The sequence below is a fragment of the Sorex fumeus genome, unplaced genomic scaffold, assembly GCF_029834395.1.
Source record: "Sorex fumeus unplaced genomic scaffold, SorFum_2.1 ptg000086l, whole genome shotgun sequence".
NCBI classification, from domain to species: domain Eukaryota; kingdom Metazoa; phylum Chordata; class Mammalia; order Eulipotyphla; family Soricidae; genus Sorex; species Sorex fumeus.
In genome coordinates this window covers 13,987,949-14,011,606 of record NW_026606143.1, presented here as the reverse complement: position 1 = coordinate 14,011,606, position 23,658 = coordinate 13,987,949, and the positions used below count along the sequence as shown (strand labels likewise).

The 23,658-nt window shown below is 43.5% G+C and overlaps 1 protein-coding gene across 1 annotated transcript in view; it reads left to right on the top strand.

The window, feature by feature from the left end:
* The window catches only part of CFAP47 (cilia and flagella associated protein 47), a 606,917-nt gene that overhangs the window by 13,434 nt on the left and 569,825 nt on the right, over positions 1-23,658 (top strand). The window contains exons 4-8 of the mRNA XM_056131098.1: positions 8,527-8,665; positions 14,106-14,334; positions 14,954-15,114; positions 16,920-17,047; positions 19,541-19,776. Coding sequence (XP_055987073.1) covers positions 8,527-8,665; positions 14,106-14,334; positions 14,954-15,114; positions 16,920-17,047; positions 19,541-19,776 — 893 coding nt within the window. The remainder of the gene's footprint in view (positions 1-8,526; positions 8,666-14,105; positions 14,335-14,953; positions 15,115-16,919; positions 17,048-19,540; positions 19,777-23,658) is intronic.

Sequence of the window (23,658 nt, the reverse complement as noted above, 5' to 3'; positions counted from 1 at the left end):
TGTGGGCCGTCCCCCACGCCCCACCAAGGTCGCCAGCTGCCCCCCACGAGCGGCTCTCCGGCACGGCCACGGCCCCGGAGGCACAAGGACTTATCACAGAGAACCAGCCGCTTGGAGCAGAAAAGCAAATGGACTTGTGTTGATCCGCGCCACCAAGCCTGCCCAGAGGGGGAAGGGCGTTGACCAGCCCGCCTGCTCCTCTCTGGAAAGAAAGATGGCGGCCGCACGGGAGCCTTGTGGAAAGCGGGTTTGAGCCGGGCTCGGGGGAGCGGCGGGGACCTCATGGGAAGGGGGGCTTTGTGGGCCGTCCCCCACGCCCCACCAAGGTCGCCAGCTGCCCCCCACGAGCGGCTCTCCGGCACGGCCACGGCCCCGGAGGCACAAGGACTTAGCACAGAGAACCAGCCGCTTGGAGCAGAAAAGCAAATGGACTTGTGTTGATCCGCGCCACCAAGCCTGCCCGGAGGGGGAAGGGCGTTGACCAGCCCGCCTGCTCCTCTCTGGAAAGAAAGATGGCGGCCGCACGGGAGCCTTGTGGAAAGCGGGTTTGAGCCGGGCTCGGGGGAGCGGCGGGGACCTCATGGGAAGGGGGGCTTTGTGGGCCGTCCCCCACGCCCCACCAAGGTCGCCAGCTGCCCCCCACGAGCGGCTCTCCGGCACGGCCACGGCCCCGGAGGCACAAGGACTTAGCACAGAGAACCAGCCGCTTGGAGCAGAAAAGCAAATGGACTTGTGTTGATCCGCGCCACCAAGCCTGCCCGGAGGGGGAAGGGCGTTGACCAGCCCGCCTGCTCCTCTCTGGAAAGAAAGATGGCGGCCGCACGGGAGCCTTGTGGAAAGCGGGTTTGAGCCGGGCTCGGGGGAGCGGCGGGGACCTCATGGGAAGGGGGGCTTTGTGGGCCGTCCCCCACGCCCCACCAAGGTCGCCAGCTGCCCCCCACGAGCGGCTCTCCGGCACGGCCACGGCCCCGGAGGCACAAGGACTTAGCACAGAGAACCAGCCGCTTGGAGCAGAAAAGCAAATGGACTTGTGTTGATCCGCGCCACCAAGCCTGCCCGGAGGGGGAAGGGCGTTGACCAGCCCGCCTGCTCCTCTCTGGAAAGAAAGATGGCGGCCGCACGGGAGCCTTGTGGAAAGCGGGTTTGAGCCGGGCTCGGGGGAGCGGCGGGGACCTCATGGGAAGGGGGGCTTTGTGGGCCGTCCCCCACGCCCCACCAAGGTCGCCAGCTGCCCCCCACGAGCGGCTCTCCGGCACGGCCACGGCCCCGGAGGCACAAGGACTTAGCACAGAGAACCAGCCGCTTGGAGCAGAAAAGCAAATGGACTTGTGTTGATCCGCGCCACCAAGCCTGCCCGGAGGGGGAAGGGCGTTGACCAGCCCGCCTGCTCCTCTCTGGAAAGAAAGATGGCGGCCGCACGGGAGCCTTGTGGAAAGCGGGTTTGAGCCGGGCTCGGGGGAGCGGCGGGGACCTCATGGGAAGGGGGGCTTTGTGGGCCGTCCCCCACGCCCCACCAAGGTCGCCAGCTGCCCCCCACGAGCGGCTCTCCGGCACGGCCACGGCCCCGGAGGCACAAGGACTTAGCACAGAGAACCAGCCGCTTGGAGCAGAAAAGCAAATGGACTTGTGTTGATCCGCGCCACCAAGCCTGCCCGGAGGGGGAAGGGCGTTGACCAGCCCGCCTGCTCCTCTCTGGAAAGAAAGATGGCGGCCGCACGGGAGCCTTGTGGAAAGCGGGTTTGAGCCGGGCTCGGGGGAGCGGCGGGGACCTCATGGGAAGGGGGGCTTTGTGGGCCGTCCCCCACGCCCCACCAAGGTCGCCAGCTGCCCCCCACGAGCGGCTCTCCGGCACGGCCACGGCCCCGGAGGCACAAGGACTTAGCACAGAGAACCAGCCGCTTGGAGCAGAAAAGCAAATGGACTTGTGTTGATCCGCGCCACCAAGCCTGCCCGGAGGGGGAAGGGCGTTGACCAGCCCGCCTGCTCCTCTCTGGAAAGAAAGATGGCGGCCGCACGGGAGCCTTGTGGAAAGCGGGTTTGAGCCGGGCTCGGGGGAGCGGCGGGGACCTCATGGGAAGGGGGGCTTTGTGGGCCGTCCCCCACGCCCCACCAAGGTCGCCAGCTGCCCCCCACGAGCGGCTCTCCGGCACGGCCACGGCCCCGGAGGCACAAGGACTTAGCACAGAGAACCAGCCGCTTGGAGCAGAAAAGCAAATGGACTTGTGTTGATCCGCGCCACCAAGTCTGCCCGGAGGGGGAAGGGCGTTGACCAGCCCGCCTGCTCCTCTCTGGAAAGAAAGATGGCGGCCGCACGGGAGCCTTGTGGAAAGCGGGTTTGAGCCGGGCTCGGGGGAGCGGCGGGGACCTCATGGGAAGGGGGGCTTTGTGGGCCGTCCCCCACGCCCCACCAAGGTCGCCAGCTGCCCCCCACGAGCGGCTCTCCGGCACGGCCACGGCCCCGGAGGCACAAGGACTTAGCACAGAGAACCAGCCGCTTGGAGCAGAAAAGCAAATGGACTTGTGTTGATCCGCGCCACCAAGCCTGCCCGGAGGGGGAAGGGCGTTGACCAGCCCGCCTGCTCCTCTCTGGAAAGAAAGATGGCGGCCGCACGGGAGCCTTGTGGAAAGCGGGTTTGAGCCGGGCTCGGGGGAGCGGCGGGGACCTCATGGGAAGGGGGGCTTTGTGGGCCGTCCCCCACGCCCCACCAAGGTCGCCAGCTGCCCCCCACGAGCGGCTCTCCGGCACGGCCACGGCCCCGGAGGCACAAGGACTTAGCACAGAGAACCAGCCGCTTGGAGCAGAAAAGCAAATGGACTTGTGTTGATCCGCGCCACCAAGCCTGCCCGGAGGGGGAAGGGCGTTGACCAGCCCGCCTGCTCCTCTCTGGAAAGAAAGATGGCGGCCGCACGGGAGCCTTGTGGAAAGCGGGTTTGAGCCGGGCTCGGGGGAGCGGCGGGGACCTCATGGGAAGGGGGGCTTTGTGGGCCGTCCCCCACGCCCCACCAAGGTCGCCAGCTGCCCCCCACGAGCGGCTCTCCGGCACGGCCACGGCCCCGGAGGCACAAGGACTTAGCACAGAGAACCAGCCGCTTGGAGCAGAAAAGCAAATGGACTTGTGTTGATCCGCGCCACCAAGCCTGCCCGGAGGGGGAAGGGCGTTGACCAGCCCGCCTGCTCCTCTCTGGAAAGAAAGATGGCGGCCGCACGGGAGCCTTGTGGAAAGCGGGTTTGAGCCGGGCTCGGGGGAGCGGCGGGGACCTCATGGGAAGGGGGGCTTTGTGGGCCGTCCCCCACGCCCCACCAAGGTCGCCAGCTGCCCCCCACGAGCGGCTCTCCGGCACGGCCACGGCCCCGGAGGCACAAGGACTTAGCACAGAGAACCAGCCGCTTGGAGCAGAAAAGCAAATGGACTTGTGTTGATCCGCGCCACCAAGCCTGCCCGGAGGGGGAAGGGCGTTGACCAGCCCGCCTGCTCCTCTCTGGAAAGAAAGATGGCGGCCGCACGGGAGCCTTGTGGAAAGCGGGTTTGAGCCGGGCTCGGGGGAGCGGCGGGGACCTCATGGGAAGGGGGGCTTTGTGGGCCGTCCCCCACGCCCCACCAAGGTCGCCAGCTGCCCCCCACGAGCGGCTCTCCGGCACGGCCACGGCCCCGGAGGCACAAGGACTTAGCACAGAGAACCAGCCGCTTGGAGCAGAAAAGCAAATGGACTTGTGTTGATCCGCGCCACCAAGCCTGCCCGGAGGGGGAAGGGCGTTGACCAGCCCGCCTGCTCCTCTCTGGAAAGAAAGATGGCGGCCGCACGGGAGCCTTGTGGAAAGCGGGTTTGAGCCGGGCTCGGGGGAGCGGCGGGGACCTCATGGGAAGGGGGGCTTTGTGGGCCGTCCCCCACGCCCCACCAAGGTCGCCAGCTGCCCCCCACGAGCGGCTCTCCGGCACGGCCACGGCCCCGGAGGCACAAGGACTTAGCACAGAGAACCAGCCGCTTGGAGCAGAAAAGCAAATGGACTTGTGTTGATCCGCGCCACCAAGCCTGCCCAGAGGGGGAAGGGCGTTGACCAGCCCGCCTGCTCCTCTCTGGAAAGAAAGATGGCGGCCGCACGGGAGCCTTGTGGAAAGCGGGTTTGAGCCGGGCTCGGGGGAGCGGCGGGGACCTCATGGGAAGGGGGGCTTTGTGGGCCGTCCCCCACGCCCCACCAAGGTCGCCAGCTGCCCCCCACGAGCGGCTCTCCGGCACGGCCACGGCCCCGGAGGCACAAGGACTTAGCACAGAGAACCAGCCGCTTGGAGCAGAAAAGCAAATGGACTTGTGTTGATCCGCGCCACCAAGCCTGCCCGGAGGGGGAAGGGCGTTGACCAGCCCGCCTGCTCCTCTCTGGAAAGAAAGATGGCGGCCGCACGGGAGCCTTGTGGAAAGCGGGTTTGAGCCGGGCTCGGGGGAGCGGCGGGGACCTCATGGGAAGGGGGGCTTTGTGGGCCGTCCCCCACGCCCCACCAAGGTCGCCAACTGCCCCCCACGAGCGGCTCTCCGGCACGGCCACGACTCCAGGGCACAGAAACCAATCTCTTAACTAGCTAACTTTTAATAGAAATTCTTCCAGGGTCAATAAGTAAAATAGCAGAAATTCAAAACCGCGCGGCCGCGATAGCGGCCGCGCGACCTCATTTTATTCTTAAACCAAGTTGTAGAAAGCAAATCATTTCACAACGCTGTTTCAGCATGTCTGATTGGGGGGGGGGTGGGTCGTAAGCTCTAAACAATAGTTGTGCATCTTCTATCGAAATAATCTATCTAGTCAAAGTAGATAGAGTATTAACTAGAACTCATCTGCCTCACAATAATTGGGAGGGGTGGGAGGTGGGGGTCTATTGGGGTTCGGGGTTAAAAATGAGTATTGGTAAAGGGAAATGTGTTCGGTATCTACATGACTGAGACCTAAACCCGAAAGCTCTGTAACTTTTCCCACAGTGATTCAATAAATAAATAAATTATAAAAAAAAAAAAAAAAAAAAAAAAAGAAAATATCAGTGGTCTTCACTTATAACTCTTGATTTTCAGTAGCATTCAGGACAATTATAGACTATTTGCCCTGCTTAGTTTTACAAATACTTTACAAAACACCTCCTACGCAGATAGTTCCTAAAAGTGTTTTGAAAGATTTAAGCAAGGCCACAGTTACACTTAGCTATGTAGTGCTAACTTGCTTCTCCAGGAAAAGTAGAGTGACTCAAAGTCAAACAAAAATCATAGAAGTTTATTCAAAGAACCCTTCTTCTCAGCTGTAATGCTACCATCCCATCCGTGTTCTCTCCCAAATCTCGTGAACATGTCTAAGTATTTATTTTACAATGTCTATTAGCAATATTTAACATAGTTGGCCATCTTTTGGAAATAACAAATTATCTTGAGTTCTATGATCCTTCACTCTCTCATATTAAATAGTGGCAAATAACCTGGGTTATTTGTCAGACTCAAGTCTTGGTTTTTACCATTTACTCTGAGTCCCTCCTCCATAAAAAAAATTATAAAAAAGATAAAAGGAATTTCCTTAACTAAACATCCATTGTTTCACTTGGAAATTTAAGAAAAACATACTTCCTGCTTCCTCTAATTGTAGCAATGATCAAGCAGATGCTTAATACCTTTCTGGCACATATCAAGCATTCAATATATACTCACCATTGATGTTTCCATTATTCTCCCCCCTTCCCCCATCTCTTCGGTCTCTTGTGGTCTGCTGTCCCTCAGATATCACCAACTAAACTCAACTAAATCTAAGCTTCTCCACTTCTTTTTTCTCAATCTTCTTTCTTTCGTGAAATATTATCAACATGTGTTTGAGCAAATCTGGAACTTAAAATATCCTTGACGTCTGTTTTTTTTTACCCCACCATGTCCAACACTCTTAGCTCAGCCAGTTGTTAAATGATATTTACTTCCTAATTATGTCAGTAATCCTACTTCTCTCTGCCCTGTTGTCACTTCTCTACAACAGGCCATCATCTTCTCTTGCTGAAAAATTATACCAACCTAAGTTATTTCTCTGAAGTGCCCCCTTATCTTTTTCCAGTTCACACTCCACTTATTAGCCAGTGTCTTGTATGACATAAGTGAAAACTGGGTGACACAAATAGAAATAGAAATAGAATTCTATTTCTGTCATTCAGCTCCTTTAATGATAGCTTTCTCATGGGATTTTTTCCCACCTATTAACAATTGCAAAATTATATCAAAATTAAAACTGTTGACAAGATAGTACAGTGGGAAGTAAGGCACTTACCTTGCACACGGTTGACCTGTGTTTGGACTTCTGCACCTTATATGGTCCCCTGAGCCACACCAGAAATGATCTCTCAGCACAGAGCCAGGAATAAGTACTGAGCACTGCCAAAACCAAAAAATTAAAACTATTAATTGTGATGTTTAAGTTATATAAGAGACTGTAATATTTGTGCATTGTTTTCATGTATTTATAAGACTGAACAACATTCTGGTTTGGGATTATTCCTATATAAGCTTTAAAAACATTCACTTAAGCTTGTCAAATTTTCATTACGTAGATAAAATATAGCAGCACTTTTAATGATGAACTCTGATTTAAATGAACTCATGTCAATAGTATAGTCAGTGTTATTTAAAATGGGTATCATTCTGTAGATTGTTTTATTTTACAGTAACAAAGATAAACCTTAAGTATTATGTCATAAGCACTTCTTTAAAGGGATGAAGAGATAGTACAGGGGTTAAGGTGCTTGCCTTGCATTTTGTCCCTCAGCATCACCTTTGGTCCCCTGAGTACCACCAGGAGTGACTCCTGAGCACAAAGCCAGGAGAAGCACCTGAGCACCACTGGGTGTGGCCCAAACCACACCCCCAAATGATTGTTTGGATTGATTGATCTTGTGAGTTTGCTTTTTCATTTGGGCATCTCTTTAGTATGTGCAAAAGCACGTGGTTTTCATGCAGAAGCCCTGGGTTCCATCCCCAGAGCCATATGGTGCCCAGAGCACTGGCAGAAACAAACTCCCAGTACCATTCTGGGAATAACTCCCAGGCACCCTTGGTTATGGCTGTGAAGCAAACAAAATGTTCTATTATCTTTTGTATGTTTTTAATACCATAATTATGCTAATATTTTATTTTCTTAGCTTAAATGAATACTTTTGGAAAATGTCATCATATGTGATTTTAACCTGGTGACTCAGAAATTTGCAAAATTGTTTGTATGGTTATTTGGCTCGCTTGATTTAATATTATATGGTTATAGTAAAGAAATTTGTGAGTGGTTGCTTCTACTTGCTGGATGCATTTTGAGCACCGCTTGTTGAAAGGTACAGTTTGGGGTGCCATGTCCACAGAGTTGGAAATGTGAGAGCATCTACTCTCAAGGCTCTCATGCTCCAATATAGATATCAATTACTAGCATCAATTCTGAACAATTTCTGCTTTTTCTGAATAAGAAAGTTTGATAGCATCTTTTACATGCTGTTTGATTCTAGAAACCCACTCCAGCTCTTGTCCTGTGTTCTCTGCATTAGTTGAGCAGCAGAGGACAGGCAGCTGCTACTGGTGTGATCTTTGTGTTCAGAAATACCCTAGAGAAAATATCAGTTTTGTTATTGGCTGTAATCGTCAGCTATTACTTGCTAACAGGGCACCTGACCACACTGTAATTCAAAACATTAATTTTTAAATTGCTCATTTGTGTACTAGATTGACTGGAACTTCACCTTAGCACTGCTCAGCTATGACTCTGTTTTAATGTGCAGCGACTGTGGCCTTTCTTTACTCACCACAATCTGAGTCAGCAGGGTGAGCCCTCAACATTTGGTCATTCTGTGCCTAAACCACAGGGTTGGCTTCCAAGAGATCCACCTTCTAAGGTAGAAGGGCAAAAGAGCATCTGGGTTTGGAGCTGACATCTTGTCCCATCCACCCACTTGCTGTTCTCCAAACCAAATCCCATGATCAAGTACAGAGTCAAAGGAGTAGAAAAATATTCTTTGTTCATAGGTAAGGCTGAGGATTCAACGAAGACTAAACTGTTACAGTCAGCAAACTGTTCTTCCATAGTAGCTGTGTGTTTTGGGGGAAGTCACTCAACCTTTCTAAATTTTTATGGGTTTTTTTAAAAAATAACATGAATGTGTGGAGTTTATGCCCAATTCAATCAACTTAATCAATGGCTGAACAAATAGCAGTACTCCTACATTATTTAATTAAAAAAATAACATGAATGTAATGATTATACCTATAAGTATAGAATTTGAGGATTAAATATAATAGCATGCTAATCTCATAGCATAAGTGTTGAAACACAGTAAGTAGACAGTGCCTTTGATGAGGTTGAGTTCTAACACTTGACTCACTTTTCTTGGATGACCCGGAGACTGGATTTATAATCCCAGCTATAATTCTTACTCCATAGTAGCCTTTGTAGACACTTTGATGTGTGTATCTCCTACTGAGTAAGACTGTAACCCTGAAAGGATCCAGATTTAAACTATGTGCTCTTGTTCTCCTCAGGTACATTTCTAGCAGAATATGTTGGCTTTTTACCTATTGTCATCTCTCCAACTAATGGTACTGTGATGCCTAAGTCATCAATGAGCATTAAAGTGGATCTCTGTACGTCAAAAGCTCAAGTTGTAAATGAAGTGGTCAAGTGAGTGAATACAATGGTTCTTTATCACAGTATAGTTCTAATTCTTTATCATTTCATGCTATAGATATACTTATCACATTTCAATGTATGTTAGCTTTTTTCTTCTTTCAGCATTTATTTATTGAGAATTATTTGCCAATCACTCAGGATTCAAAACTGGGATGGGTCAGAGGATGACAGATGGGTGTACAGAACAGGTGATCCTAACTGGGATGTTAGGGGTTGAGAAAGTATATTTGGAAAGGACTTCATTGTGCAGATAATAATTTAACCAAACACTTATTGATAAGGGATGCAGGCAAGGCCATTGTTGTGATGTGAATGTGAGGTGTGTCTCTGTAGGGGAGGAGGGGGTGATGATGGAAATAGGTAGAGCAGTGATTTTAGGCAGTGTGTGTAGGAGTCCTGAAATTGTAGTAGTCTGTAGATAATACTACACGTTGAAAACTCAGTCACTGAAGAAGCCAAGAGATATAGGTAAGGAGTAATATGGATGAGGAGAGGAAAAAATAGATCAGGACTCATTAAAAAAACTTCATTGGAGTGTCTTTTAAATGTTGTCTCATTTCATTCATGGGACCTGCAATCATGGGTCAATACCAGTATTAAACTTGTAAAATCAGAAAATATCATCTCACATAGTAAGAGTGCTCTGCAAAAGTTCTTCCGTGTGTGTGTGTGTGTGTGTGTGTGTGTGTGTGTATGTCTTTCTGTGTGTTTTATATGTTGTAATGTTAAATACTCTGCTTATTGAAGGTCACCACCAGAGAAGTGACAAACTGATATGAGCCCTGATACGAAATTTTGCATTTCATTGTCAAGACTGAAATATTAGGGAGGTCTTAAAATAGGAGGGTCCCGATAAGTTTGCATTTTTAAAGAGGCTGTGCTAATAGCAGTAGCTATTGTCTGTAGCACTGTAGCACAGTCCTCCCGTTGTTCATCGATTTGCTTGAGCGGGCACCAGTAACGTCTCCGTTGCGAGACTTCTTGTTACTGTCTTTGGCATATAGAATACATCACGGGTAGCTTGCCAGGCTCTGCCGTGTGGGTGGGATACTCCCGGTAGCTTGCCGGGCTCTCCGAGAGGGGCAGAGGAATTCAACCTGGGTTGGCTGCGTGCAAGGCAAATGCCTTACCCACTCTGATACCGCTCCAGCCCACTAATAGCAGTATACAAAAATAAATCAGGTATTCCAAATATAGAATGACTGTCTGACTATAAATTAATAGTAGAAAGGAAATGATGAAGGCATGAACTAAGGTACAAAATTGGAATTATGAGAAGTATATAGACAGGCAATGTTTTTTTTCATTAATGCAGGTTTTATTATGTTGCCATTATTTGAATTTTGACACACACATAATACCCATTATTCTTCACAAACAACTTTTATTTTAAATGATTGTTTAATTTAATTCATTTATTTTTACCTTTTTATTGAATCACTGTGATGTAGACCCTTATGAAACTGTTCATGATTGGTTTTCAGTCATACAGTATTCCAAGACCCATCCCTCCACCAGTATACATTTCCTAGCACCAACATCCCCTTCCCCCTTTCCCCTACCCCCCCCCCGCCTGCTTTGGGCATTGTGGTTTGCAATATTGATACTTAAAGGTTATCAAGAATATCCCTTTATCTACTATTAACACTCAGATCTTGTCCATCATGATCATTCCCAGCTATTATTGTCATACTGGTCTCTTCTCTATCTTATCCTCTCTACCTTATCTTATCTTATCATATCTTATCTTATCTTATCTTATCTACCCTCACACATACTGGTGGTTAGTTCCTACCATTGACTGGTCCTCCTAGCCGTTTTCCCTCGCCATGGATATTAGTCTTCATCTATGTATTTTTTTCTATACAATAAATGAATGCAGTCATTCTCTATCTGTCCCTTTCCTTTTGACTCATTTCACACAGCATGGTACTACCCATGTTCATCCATTTACAGGCAAATTTCATGACTTCATTTTTCCTAACAGCTGCATAATATTCCATTGTGTAGATGTCCCACAGCTTCTTTATCCATTTTTCTGTTCTTGGACACTCAGGTTGTTGCCAGATCTGACCATGGGAATAGTGCTGCAGTGAACATATATGAGTGTAGATGGTGTTTCTGCCATGTGTTTTTGGGCCCCCAAGGTATATTCCCAGAAGTGGTATTGCTGGGTCAAATGGGAGCTCAATTTCTAGTTTTTTGAGAAATGTCTATATTGTTTTCCAAAAAGGCTGGACCAGTTGGCATTCCCACCAACAATGAAGGGGAGTCCCTTTCTCCCCATATCTGTGCTAACACTGGTTGCTCTTGTTCCTTTGGATGTGTGCATGTCTTTGTGATATGAGATGAAATCTCATTGTTTGATTTGCATCTCCTGATGGTTAAGTGATGAAGAGCATTTTTTCATGTGCCTTTTGGCCATTTGAATTTCTTCTTTGAGAAAGTTTCTTTTCATTTCATCGCCTCATTTTCTGATGGGATGGGTTTTTTTTTTTCTTGTAGAGTTCAACCAGTTAGAGAGGCAATATTTTTTAGATGTAGATTCGACTAAATTTAGTGACTGCTTATCGAAAGAGAATGTCAGAGGAAGGAACTGTCTATGGGAGTTCACTTTTAACATATTGGAATTGATTTGCTTTGTATATTCCTATTCGAGACTATATAAACAATTGATTTGAGCCTATTAGGTTTACTTATTGTGTATACCACACAAAAATGTCTAAGTATATTTATTTGAGGTTGTCAGTGTATATGTTTTACATGAAGGATGGTAGTGTTGAAAACAACTTCACATGGAGGGTGAAATATGAAAGAATAGGAGAGAAACACCATTGCTTTTGGGTTTTAACAAATAGTCAAAAGTCTGAGAAACTAAAATCTCCATGAGTTAGAAGTGGGATAGACACAGAAAGATTGCATTCATCTGGGGGACATAAAGCAACAAAACGGGAGACTAACACCCAGGAATGGCTGAGATTAGTACCAGGAATTTTGCTCCATGACTTGAAGGCCAGCCACATGTGCTAGGTGAAAAGGAAGCTCAGATAGAGAAGAGAGCACCAAATAAAGGGTGTTGTGAGGACCCTCCCAGGGTGGGAGAGACATGCTAAAAGTAGTCTATAGACCAAACATGATTGCCACTCAATGCCTCTCTTGCAAAACACAGTACCCAAAAGAAGAGAGAGAACAAAAGGGAATGCCCTGCCACAGCGGCAGGGTGGGACAGGGGGGATGGGGGGTGGGAGGGATGCTAGGACCCGTGGTGGGGGAGGATGGGCACTGGTGGAGGGATGGTAACTTGATCATTGTATAACTGAAACCCAAGCACAAAAATTTATAAGTCTATAACTGTACCTCATGGTGTTTCACTAATAAAAAAAAGATTTAAAAAATTTAAAAAAATAAAAAAAAAGAAAAGAAAAGAAAAGAGAAAAAAGAAAAGAAAAAATAAACCGACTTCTTAGTATTAATAGTAGTAATATATAGATTCGGGCAATGGTGGGTAAGTTACATGTGCAAGGTTTTAAGTTCAGGGACTCATACATGCAAGACATAATCTACTGCTGAGTCACATCCACGGACCTAGAACAGATTCTTCTTAAAGTATTTTTTCAAAAGTACCTTTAGAGGGTTGGAGATAGAGTACAGCATGGTGGACACCTGCCTTACACCTGGCCCATGCAGGGGTTTGATTCCCCAGCATTCCATATGGTTCCCTGAGCATTGCCAGGAGTAATTCCTGAGTGCAGAACCAGGAAGAACCTGAACATTGCTAGGTGGGTGCCCCCCCCCCCCAAAAAAAATTCTCCATGAGTTAGAAAGAAAACCAGGAAATTATGGTGTCAAAGAAGCTGAAAGAGGAAATAAGCACAGAGTGATGGGACCACCAAATCCCATGTGTCAGAGATAAAATGCAAGGTAATGATTTGGTGATGGTGTCAGAGTGGTCAGTTATTGGCGCCATCTACTGGACGAGATTGAAAAAGATTAAACTGATGCTAGTGAGGCAGAAATGTGGGTGGGGTTTCAAGAGAGAATTCAAATTATTCTGTGAAGTGGTGTTTTATGGGAAGGTTTTTCATGTTAACATGGCATTTTTCTGACATACTTCGCCGGGGATTGGATTATTAGAATGAATATGAGTCAGCTATAGGAGTTGTGTAAGGGGGTTGATTAAGCTAAGTATTTTAATAGTCTAGAGTTAGTAGTGACTAGATAAGTCATCCTACCCAACTCTATAAAGTAGTTGGTGATATGGGTATATTAATAGATAAGTTCTTTTAATATCCCATGCTTTTATTTTCCAACTTTGTTGTTTCCTAGAGATGATGGATTAGGTTGCACATATTCCCACATACTGTGTAGATTTAGACAGACAGACAGAAGGATATGGAGTTTCTGGCCTATATGTAAAAGGGATTGCTTTTAGATATTTAAATTTTAATTTAAAAGTGTTTTTTAAAAATTTTTTATTAGTGAATCACCGTGAGGTACAGTTACAGACTTACAAACTTTCGTGCTTGCATTTCAGTCATATAATGATCGAGTACCCATCCCTCCACCAGTGCCAATTTTGCACCACCAATGGTCCCAGCATCCCTCCCACCACCCCCACCCCGTCCGCTTCACCCCACCCCGCCTCTGTGTCAGGGCATTCCCTTTTGCGCTCTCTCTCCTTTTGAGTGTTGTGTTTTGCAATAGAGGTATTAATTGGCCATCATATTCGGCCTAAAGTCTACTTTCAACCTGCATCTCCCATCCCGAGCGGGTCCTCCTAGCACCCTTTACTTGGTGGTCCCTTCTCTATCTGAGCTGCCTTTTTCCCCAGCTTGTGAGGCCAGCTTCTAAGCTGTGGAGTAATCCTCCTGTTACTTATCTCTACTATTCTTGGGTGTTAGTCTCCCATTCTGTTACCTTACATTCCACAAATGAGTACAATCTTTCTATGTTTATCCGTCTCTTTCTGACTCATTTCATTTAACATGATACTTTCTATGTTGATCTACCTATATGCAAATTTCACGACTTCATATTTTCTAACAGTTGCATAGTATTCCACTGTGTAAATGTACCAAAGTTTCTTTAACCAGTCATCTGTTGCCGGACACTCGGGGTTTTTCCATGTTCTAGCTATTGTAAACAGTGCTGCAATGAACATATAAGTGCAGATGTCATTTTGACTATAATTTTGTGCCTCTCTGGGATATATTCCCAGGAGTGGTATTACTGGGTCAAATGGGAACTCAATTTCTAATTTTTTGAAAAGCGTCCATACTGTTTTCCAAAAGGGACGAACCAGTTGGCATTCCCACCAGCAGTGAAGGAAAGTCCTTTACTCCAACATTTCTGTTTATTTAAATGATTAGGAAGAAAATAAAGTGTATTAAATTTTTATTAATATATTTGTCTCTGATTCATTATCTTGTAGGATGAGTTTGCAAGGTCAACCAGACATACTCATAAATATCAGAGCTCATATCGTTAACCAGGTTATTGAAGTATTAAACATAACCACTGGTAAAAAAATCAAATGCATAGACTTTAGTTTTGTTTACTTTGGAACTTCAAAACTTGAATATGCACATCTACACAATGATAGTCCAGAAGCTATAACTTGGGTGGCTATATTACAAGATGATACAGTTGGAGAAGAAGTGGTGAGTAATAATGAAATGAGAAAGATCACTTAGTTTGCTTTAAAACAAATTGTTTTGAATTTTCTAATATCCAGCAAGCCTTTTAGTTATTCTAATACTTTATGTGTAACAATTGATATGACTTTGTCATATGTGTTTCCATGGAGAACTTCAAAAAAAGTCAGTTAATTAAACAGACATCGATGATAATGCTATATCTAACCAGGCAGTCTATTAGTCTTCAGTAGCTAATTGTGGGGATTTCTGCTTTCATCAGGTTTTCGATAATTCTCTAAATTTATGATGTTACTGTATGTCCCTAATGAAATATACGTATTCTCTGTCTTCTAGACTAGAAGCTCCCAAAACTTACTTGATTTGTCTCCCTACTTTTCAGAAAAAAAATCATTCAGTGCTTTCTCAATCCCTCTCTTCCACCCTTAATCGATCTTCTTTAAATAAACAAACAGAAATTATCTCCAATAGAACCCCAATACAACATGTCATTCTAGGGTAGAATTGCTGGCTGTGAGAAACTCGTCTAGATTGTCATTTTAATAATTATTTTAGGAACTCCCCTTAAAAATATATTTCATTGGTTTTTCCCTAATATTCTTTTATTTATAATTTTCTGTTACAGGCTACAAATATTCGACAAAGGACAGATGTTGCTTTAAATAATCTCAGTTACTTGACTAAAATAAGAAACATAGATGTTTCCAATTTTATCACCTGTATTCCTAATGAAGGGAAGTTACAACCTTATGAAAAGGTTCAACTTACATTCTGTTTCAGCCCAAAGTAAGCACGTTATTTCCATAGTGATGTTATTGGAAAATATGTTAGGTGTATATTTGTGAATTTGATTTTAATAGTAAAGCTTGTCACAAAGCTCCAAATCTGTTTTTTCTTGTAAAGAATCCAAATCTTTTCTAACATTGTCATATTGATAATGTTTATATGTTATGTACTTATATAAATATGTTTATAGCATTGTAATAACATAACATTACTGTTGTTTATGATATTAAAAAATATGGCTCTTAATTATTTATGTTAAATTAAAAATATTATTTGGACTTGTGGAAATAGGATAGTGAAATCAGATTTGGATTCTTGTGCACCGACCTCTTGTCCATGAGAAATAGAGGTGTGCAGTCTGTGTTAAATGACCGTAAAGACAGGTTCTTTTCAAGTCAGAAATCTTTCTGTAGGAGGGAAGGATGTTGTGGGGCCATACCTGGTGGTGCTTTAGGGATTGCCTCCCCCAAGCTCTTTGCTTACTCCTGCCTAGGCTTGAGGGGACCATATGTAGTGCCAGGGATTGAACCAGGGTTGGCTTTCTGTGAAGCAAACACCTGACCCTTTATACTATATCCCTGGTCCCAGGGGGAAATTCTTGCTGAAAGTACTGTAAGTATCATGAGTATTAAGTACCATAAATGTTAAGTAAAAGCCTTGAAGAGTTAGGACTAAGCCTAGCTCCTTTAAACCGTATATATTTTAAAACTTTCATAATGTTTTGTTTTCTCAGTTCCCTGTGCTTGGCCCTAGCCCTTATTGGCTTTGGTTATCTAGTTCTAAATATATTTGGAAATATTTGAAATATATAGTTACAATTCTGACCACACTTGAGAGGCCACAGTGTGTGGTGGTAATTGATCCAGTTGTACATATGTTTGCAAGAGGGCAATGTTCAATGCTCTCTGTAGCATAACACAGTATACTTGGTAATACCCAATATCTATTGAAGAATCAGTTGTATTTTAATTCATAGAGGATAATTATACACTTAATTGTATAATCTACAGTTACTTTGTGAGTCATTGCTTAAAAGAGGAAATTACTTGGTAAGTCTGTAAGATTATTTGGAATATATGTAATTATTGAAATCCAAGTATACTTTATGAAAGTCTATTAATGTTGATTCTAGCATTAACGCATAGGTATGAGTATGGTTTGAAGTCTTAATGAATATATTCTTACCATGCTATTTACATTTCCTTGGAGTATTTCACATTTGCCTTTTGTGTATACACTTAAATGAATATTGCTTGTCAAAATGCAGACCTGCAAGGAAGGTAAGTAATTAAAGCCAATGTGGAGATCTGCAAATTAACCTACCTCCATCTCTGTTCTTCTTTCTCCTTTTATTCCCCCTTGTTCCCCTCCTTTTCCTTTTTCCTTCCCCCCTTTGATTTCCATATTGTGCTTCTATTTGTTCTGTAAATTGCTTGATTTTTTCCAACAAGTGTGGTAAGCAAGATGAATTTAATCCATGGAGAAGGCAGTTCAGAGCCAACCAAGCACTTCTGCTTAAAAAGAAAATTTTGTAATAGGAAGTTGCATATGAGCTGATCCTTGATGACTTAGTATATTTAAATTTTTCTTATCTTGTAATGTTGTCAGAAACTCATTTTTGGGGTGATCTTTGAAAATTTTTTGCCATCTCTGTGGAGTAATTTTGGAAAATGAATTACAGTTATATTTTTATTCTTAAACATTCATCTGTTTGCTTAATTTTAAGAATTGGGTTGATATTCCCTTTCAGAGATTAAAAAATATATTATCCTTGTTCTAAAATAACTTGTGATTTTTTTTTACAGGCTTCTCACTGATGACACTAAGAATTTTGACCCAGCACACAGGCAGGACTATGCTCTCTTTTTGAGATTTGAGTGTGTAGGAAGTCGAGATGGCTATTTGAGAAATGATATCAACAAAGAAATCAGAAGTAAGTGTGAAATGGACATAATCATGAAATATATAGTAATTTTAAATTGTGAAAAAATTCTACATCTATACTATAACAACAGCTTTATAAAAGAATATAATTGTTGAATAAATAAAAATGCAAGCATATTAAGAGGTCTTAACACATCTGTGGCATATTAAGAAGTCAACTTCATTATTAATTATTTTCCAAGGTAAATTTAACTCTCAGTATAGAATATAGATATAGATTTTTACATTTTTTTTAAATTTCAAAGAATGAGTTTAAATGAAGAGATGTCATTTTCAAAAACAAAAGACAAATGTGAAATGTAACTCAGAGGTTGAACACATGTCTCTTATGTGGAAACCTCTGAGTTCAGTCCCCAACATCACACACACACAGATAGATACAATTATTTGGTGTGTAAGTAATGAAAAGGGGGGAAATATCTACCCTAGTTTCTTCTCCTCTGTACATGTAGGCTTTCTCTTTCAGATTGCTTGTGTGGGAACAAATGTCCCATTCCATTTTTATCTCTACTAGATGTCAGCTCTCTTAGAGTCTACATTTAGCAACTGTCAAAGAACAAGACCTTGAATTCTAGTAAACAGTGCAATGAACTGTCATAGATTCTTCATAATTTTATATACTTTGGAGGTCACATGTTTAGATGGTGTCACACTGTTTGCATGCTCACAGTATTGGGTGGTCTGCAGTGAGGAAAAATGGGGTAAGCCTTGGAGTTCAGTTTAGCAAGACAGATCAAAGAGAAAATAACATTATTGACAGATGAAAGATCAAATCAAGGAAAATGAGGCATGATAAGAGTTTAGAAGGTTTCAGTGTCAGTCTGAATGAGATAATTGAGCAAGAAGTGTGTCAGTATCTATACATTGAACAGTCACTCTGTGCCCAGAAGGAATGGATCACTCTCCTACTATACATGGCATGATTTCTCTACTAATCATAAATATAACATTTGTTCTAGGATAGAAAATTATTCTAGAATGGCCACTGAAGGAGAGACTTGTGTTGTCTTAAAAATAATAAGAGCATTGATGAAGAAATAGAATCTATTTCTTTGTGTTCTACTTCCATTTATTTACCTGTCTGTAAAACTACTCTTCATTCATTTATAACCTAGAATTAATATTTGTGCCTTTTTTGTTATCTTATAAATTTTGTGCTTATGTTACTACCTAGCTTATGTTCTACTGTCTATTATTTTAGCCATCTTTTCCCATGTACACTTATATCTCTTGGTACATTTCCCTTTAGGGTGAACAGAAAACCTCACACTTGGTAGTTTTAACCCTTATTCTAACTCTGAGTCTTCAGCTGAGAAGCTAAGAATAGCAGAAAAACAATCACTGACCTCAAGTGGGTCCTTTAAGAAGTGTGCCATTTCCACAGTTTGAAATTAATACCACACATCTTTTCCAATCCTCCTTCCTTTGTCTTCACTCTAACTTATTTTTATTTTTTTTCACTCTAAGTTATTAAGTATATTAAGTGACCCATTTGACATTTTCCACTTGGCTGTCTCTAAGGCATCTTAAACCTCATACGTCCAAAGCAAAGTTTCTGGTTTCCCCATAACCAGCTCTTGCTACAGTCTCTCATCTCTCAAGAAATGGCATTTTGGGTGGCTCAGGACAAAAATCATAAGCGTTATAACTACCACATATGTTCAGTGTCCCATTTTACATCTGATCAGCCAATTTTCTTAACTTGGGCCTCTAAAAGGTATCTAAAATCCGACCATTTCTCAACTGTTTTTGTATTGTTCTTCACTAGCCATATTGAGTGTTTTCTGAATATATCAAGGAAAACCCTACACTAGAGCATCGTATTTGTTCTCCTCTCTGTCTAAAAACACTTCCTGACTTTTCTAATGATTTTCTTCTAGAGTCCTTTTGTACTTCTGGTCAAATGTCTCCCTAACAGAGACTCCTTTGGGGACTTTCCCATAAAGAAGTAGCCCTGAGGGGGCTGGGGAGATAGTACAGCGGGTAGGGCGATTGCCTTGCACGTGGCAGACCCGGGTTCGATTCCCAGCATCCCATATGGTCCCCTGAGCATCGCCGGGGGTAACTCCTGAGTGCAGAGTCAGGAGTAACCTCTCTGCATCGCCTGGTGTGACCCACCCCAAAAAAGAAGTAGCCCTGAGACACTATAGTTGGTCTTCCACTAATTTTCCGTTTTCTGTCCTCTCTGAAATGCTAAATATTTTGTTGTTGTTGTTGTTGTTTTTTTAATGTCAATGTCACCTCTTTTAAATATCAAGCCCAGGTGAGCAGCTGTGTTGTCGATTTTCTTCACTGGTGTGTCCTCAAAGCCTAGAAGATTCTCTTGCACAGAGAAGACACTTGATCATTTTGTTGAATACAAGATTGATTGGGCTACCCATGCCATCCCAGGTTTATCAGATGGGACTGTTTGGACTGAGCAAATTTATCCTGGATTCCCAAAACCATTTGCCATGTTAACTAGTTATTATTTCTCTTACAGGTGATGAGTATAATCGAGTGGAATTAGCGCTGACAGGCACGGGACTTCCTGTCGTACTACAATTCATTCCAGGAAAGGTCTTTACTTTTCAACCTTGTTTAATCGGTGGCCATTCAGACATGATATGTACTATGCACAATCATTCTAGGTCACTTCCTGTGTCTTACCAGTTTAAGAAAGCTGCTCATTTTAAAATTAACCCTAAAAAGGGCAAGATTGATGAAGGATGTAACCAGGTATGATATCAGCCATGTACTTCCAGTATTTTAAGGTTTGCTAACATGCCATGCCAAGGATTAAAAACTGCCACAGATGTTTGTACGTTTTATCTCTCCTGTGACCCTACTCGTGAATACTTCTGTATCAACATTCATCCCGAGTTCATAATTATTTTTTCATTTGCTGTTCACATGCCAGGCAAAGTACTTGACAATGTAGGAAATGTAAAGATGTACAAAAGACATTTACTGCCTCAAAGGTATTTTTATCCCGAAGTGTTTATCTTCATGGCCTGCAGGCTGTCTGGCACACATAACTGTCCCACAGTATGGATTCTCCCAGCCCTGGAGCCCTGGAACCCCATCTGGGATAGTGAAACTCAGGTGGGAAGCCCCCTTATCCAGCAGCTGCCATTAGCAGCAGAAGGTGTCAAGGAGATGGGAGCCAGGTGCTCATCCCTATTCCAGGGATGCTATGGGATGTGCTTTGGGTCCAACAGCCAGACTGAAGGTTGGCCAAACTGGGGCAGCACATATGGGGGGAATGTGAAAGTCCAGTGCAAGGGGCAGAGGGTGTAACCCAGGTGTGTCTGCCCTAGTCTCAACTCACCAAGACGGGAGAGAGAGGGTCGATACTTTTGTCACCATGGGGCACAGATATTACTGCCCTGTGAGGTGAGGTGGTCAGGGGGAAGCAGGCACTGTGGTCTTGAGTTACTGTTGCTGAGGGGTACAGCTTTAGCCTTTTAGAAGAATGGATCTCTGCCCCCTCCCCCTCCCCCTTTCTTTACATCTGAAGAGGCAAGATGCTGGTCATGGGCAAGCCTGGTACGTCAAACCTCAGTGAGGGGTGCTGGGGCCAAGTAGGGGCACGTCAGGAGGTTTGTATCCCCAGATGAACCAGCACCAAGTGGGAAGGATGTTTGCTGTGAATTGAAACTCTTTTTTAAAAAAGTTATTTATTTATTTATTTTTGATTTTTGGGTCACACCTGGCGATGCACAGGGGATACTCCTGGCCCTGCACTCAGGAATTACCCCTGGCAGTGCTCAGGGGACCATATGGGATGCTGGGAATCGAACCCGGGTCAGTCACGTTAAAGGCAAACTCCCTACCTGCTGTGCTCCAGCCCCTGAAATGATTTTTATTCCTTACTTCATACTGGATGGATTTTATGTCCTGTTCTCACTCAATTGTCCGGGTCAGAACCTCCTGTCTAGTGTTAAATAGAAGTGAAAAGAGAATATTTGTCTATTCCCAGTTTAAGGGCAAAAATGCCTTTCATCATTAAGTACGATGTTAGCTGTGGGTGTTTTATAGGTTGCCTTCATAAACTTCTGAAACTTATTTCAAATTTTCCTAGTGTTCTTATTATGGCATTGCAATGTATTTTTCTTGTGTTTTAGTATTTATTAAAAGGATCACATAAGCTGGTAAATTTCTTTGGTAGATGCTTAGATATTTAAACTGTCACATTTGTACATAATAAATAATCTGCTTGTCGCTCAATTCAGTTTGATTGCATTTGGTTGAGGAGTTTTCCACATATATTTATAAAGGAAACATCTATAGTTTTTATTATTGTTGTTTGTTCATATTTTAGGGCCACACATGGCATTTTCCAGGGCTTTCTCCTCTGTGCTCAGGGATCACTCCTCGTGGTGGGATTGCACTGGTATGGCTGCATGTAAGGGAACCACCCTACCTGCTGTCCTCTTTTTGCCTGGTAGACAGAATACCCCATCTGTAGGTTTTTATTTGTTTTTGGTTTTCACATTAGAGCAAAATTGGCATAATTGAATTGTAAAGGATTTTTCCTTTTCGATTTTTGGAATAGATTTCTGAAGGACTGATTTATTGAACTCTTTACGTGTTCAATAAAATTTACCATCAGAGCCATCGGTTCTCACTTCTGATTTTTTTAATGCTATCCTAGAAATAATCAAAAAATTTTTCTCTTAGAATCAGTTGATGACTTAAACTTCCTAGAAATTTTTCCATATAGTTGAGGTTATCTAATTTGTCGGTATAAAGTTGTTCATTGTATTCCTTATATTGATATAAAGCTTATAGTGATGATCTTGCAATTCTGATGTTAGTATACTGAATTCTCTTTTTGCTTGGTGAGCCCAGCTACAGATTTTACATTATTGTTGATAATTTCAAAGACATAATTTCAAGTTCGTTGATATTTCCTGACTTTTCCACTTCTCTATTTCATCTCTTCCTGTTTTTTCATCGCTGTTTCTTTCTTCTGCTCACTTTGGGTTTACATTGGCTTTTTTTTCCCTAAGGTTGAAGTTTAGGTTATTGATTAAATGTCTTTTGTTTTCAAAATATAGGTATATAGCAGTGAATTTGCTCATTGCTTTTGCTACATTTCATGTTTTGGTATTATTTTGTGCTTTAATTTTCTTTAATCTTGATATATTTTCTAATTTCTCTCTGGCCCATTCCTTGCATTTTAATTTGTGAGTTATTTACATTCTTTCTTCATTTCTTTTCAATATTTATATGCTTTATTAATATTCTCTATTTTGTGAGATGCTATTTTCGTACTTTAATTCTTTACATGTATTTTTCTATAGTTTAAAAAATATATAGTATCTAATTTATCAACATTGTCTGAGAAGTCTTTCTGGTAGACAGAACCAGCTCAGTAATTGAGACTCTCCAGAAGGGGACTTTAGGCTTTCTTAGCACTGTTTTGGAGGCCCCACCCCCCAAGTAAACGAGAAACTCACAGAACAACAAACTGGGGTCCTGAGCATTGCCTGGAGAGATCTTGGAGCACAGAGCTAGGAGTAAGACCTGAGCAATATCTGGTGTGGCCCAAACCTTCCAGATAAAATAACAACAAACAGCAATGATAGAAACTCCTGGGGACATTCTTATTTTCAGAGCTGTCAAATTACATTATTTTAAATCTCAAGTTTTCACTATTTGGTAGTACCCATATATATTAGAAACTATGATCAAAACACCAGAAAAAATGCGGTAGTTTCTGTTCATTGTTTTGTTTTTGTAATGACTTGCTGAACTAATTCTGCAAAGTTTGACTTCATTGTTCTGTGTAGCCAGTCAAGAAGCTGCTCAGTTAATATAGTGATCAGCTAAAGATTGAAGTGAGTTTGTTTTAATTTGCAGTGGTGGTGGTGGGGCTCCAAAACAATGCTAAGAAAGCGAAAGCACCTAAGGCCCTACTATGGTAGTGGTGCTGCTCTACTGCTTGCACCTGCTGCAGTGCTTGGAACCTTGGTGCTACATCCCACAGTGCTCAGGGAACTCCATGGCTGTACCCATTGTACTCAAGAGATCATATGGTAGTGGAAATCAAATGGGTCAGTTCATGCAAAGCCTGTGCTTCAATCCCTCTATGATATCTCAGGCTTCGGCCCCAAGATTTTCTTTATTTCCTTGAATTCATCTTTCAAACCCTTTGCTGAGAGCCTCCGTATACATTTGTTGAATCAGGAAAACCTCCAGTGATCTGTAAGGTCATTTGCAATTCCTGACCTTTCATTCCTGCTTGTATGCAGTCTCAAAGTCAGCCAGTGATGGTATAGTAGAATTCTGTTAAATCTTTCCCGGGCATATGCGTTTGCCTACACAATCTCTGTCAGTCTTGAAACACTCTCTCTGAATATTTGTGTTTTGTTATTCTTGTTTAGTTTTTTTTTTTGTGCCTTTTATTTATTAGCCTTAAATGAATGACAACAGTACTTCATGTTCTTATGTTTAGAAGTTGTTGATTTTTTTTTTTTTTGGTTGGGGAAGAGGGGTTAGGGTGGGAGGCAAGAGAAAACCTGAGAAGAGAGTTGTTTATGTGGAGTGAGTGATGAATCAGGTAAAGTGAAGACAGGTCCTAAAAATCATCTTTTCAGTTAGTTTCCAGGCAGA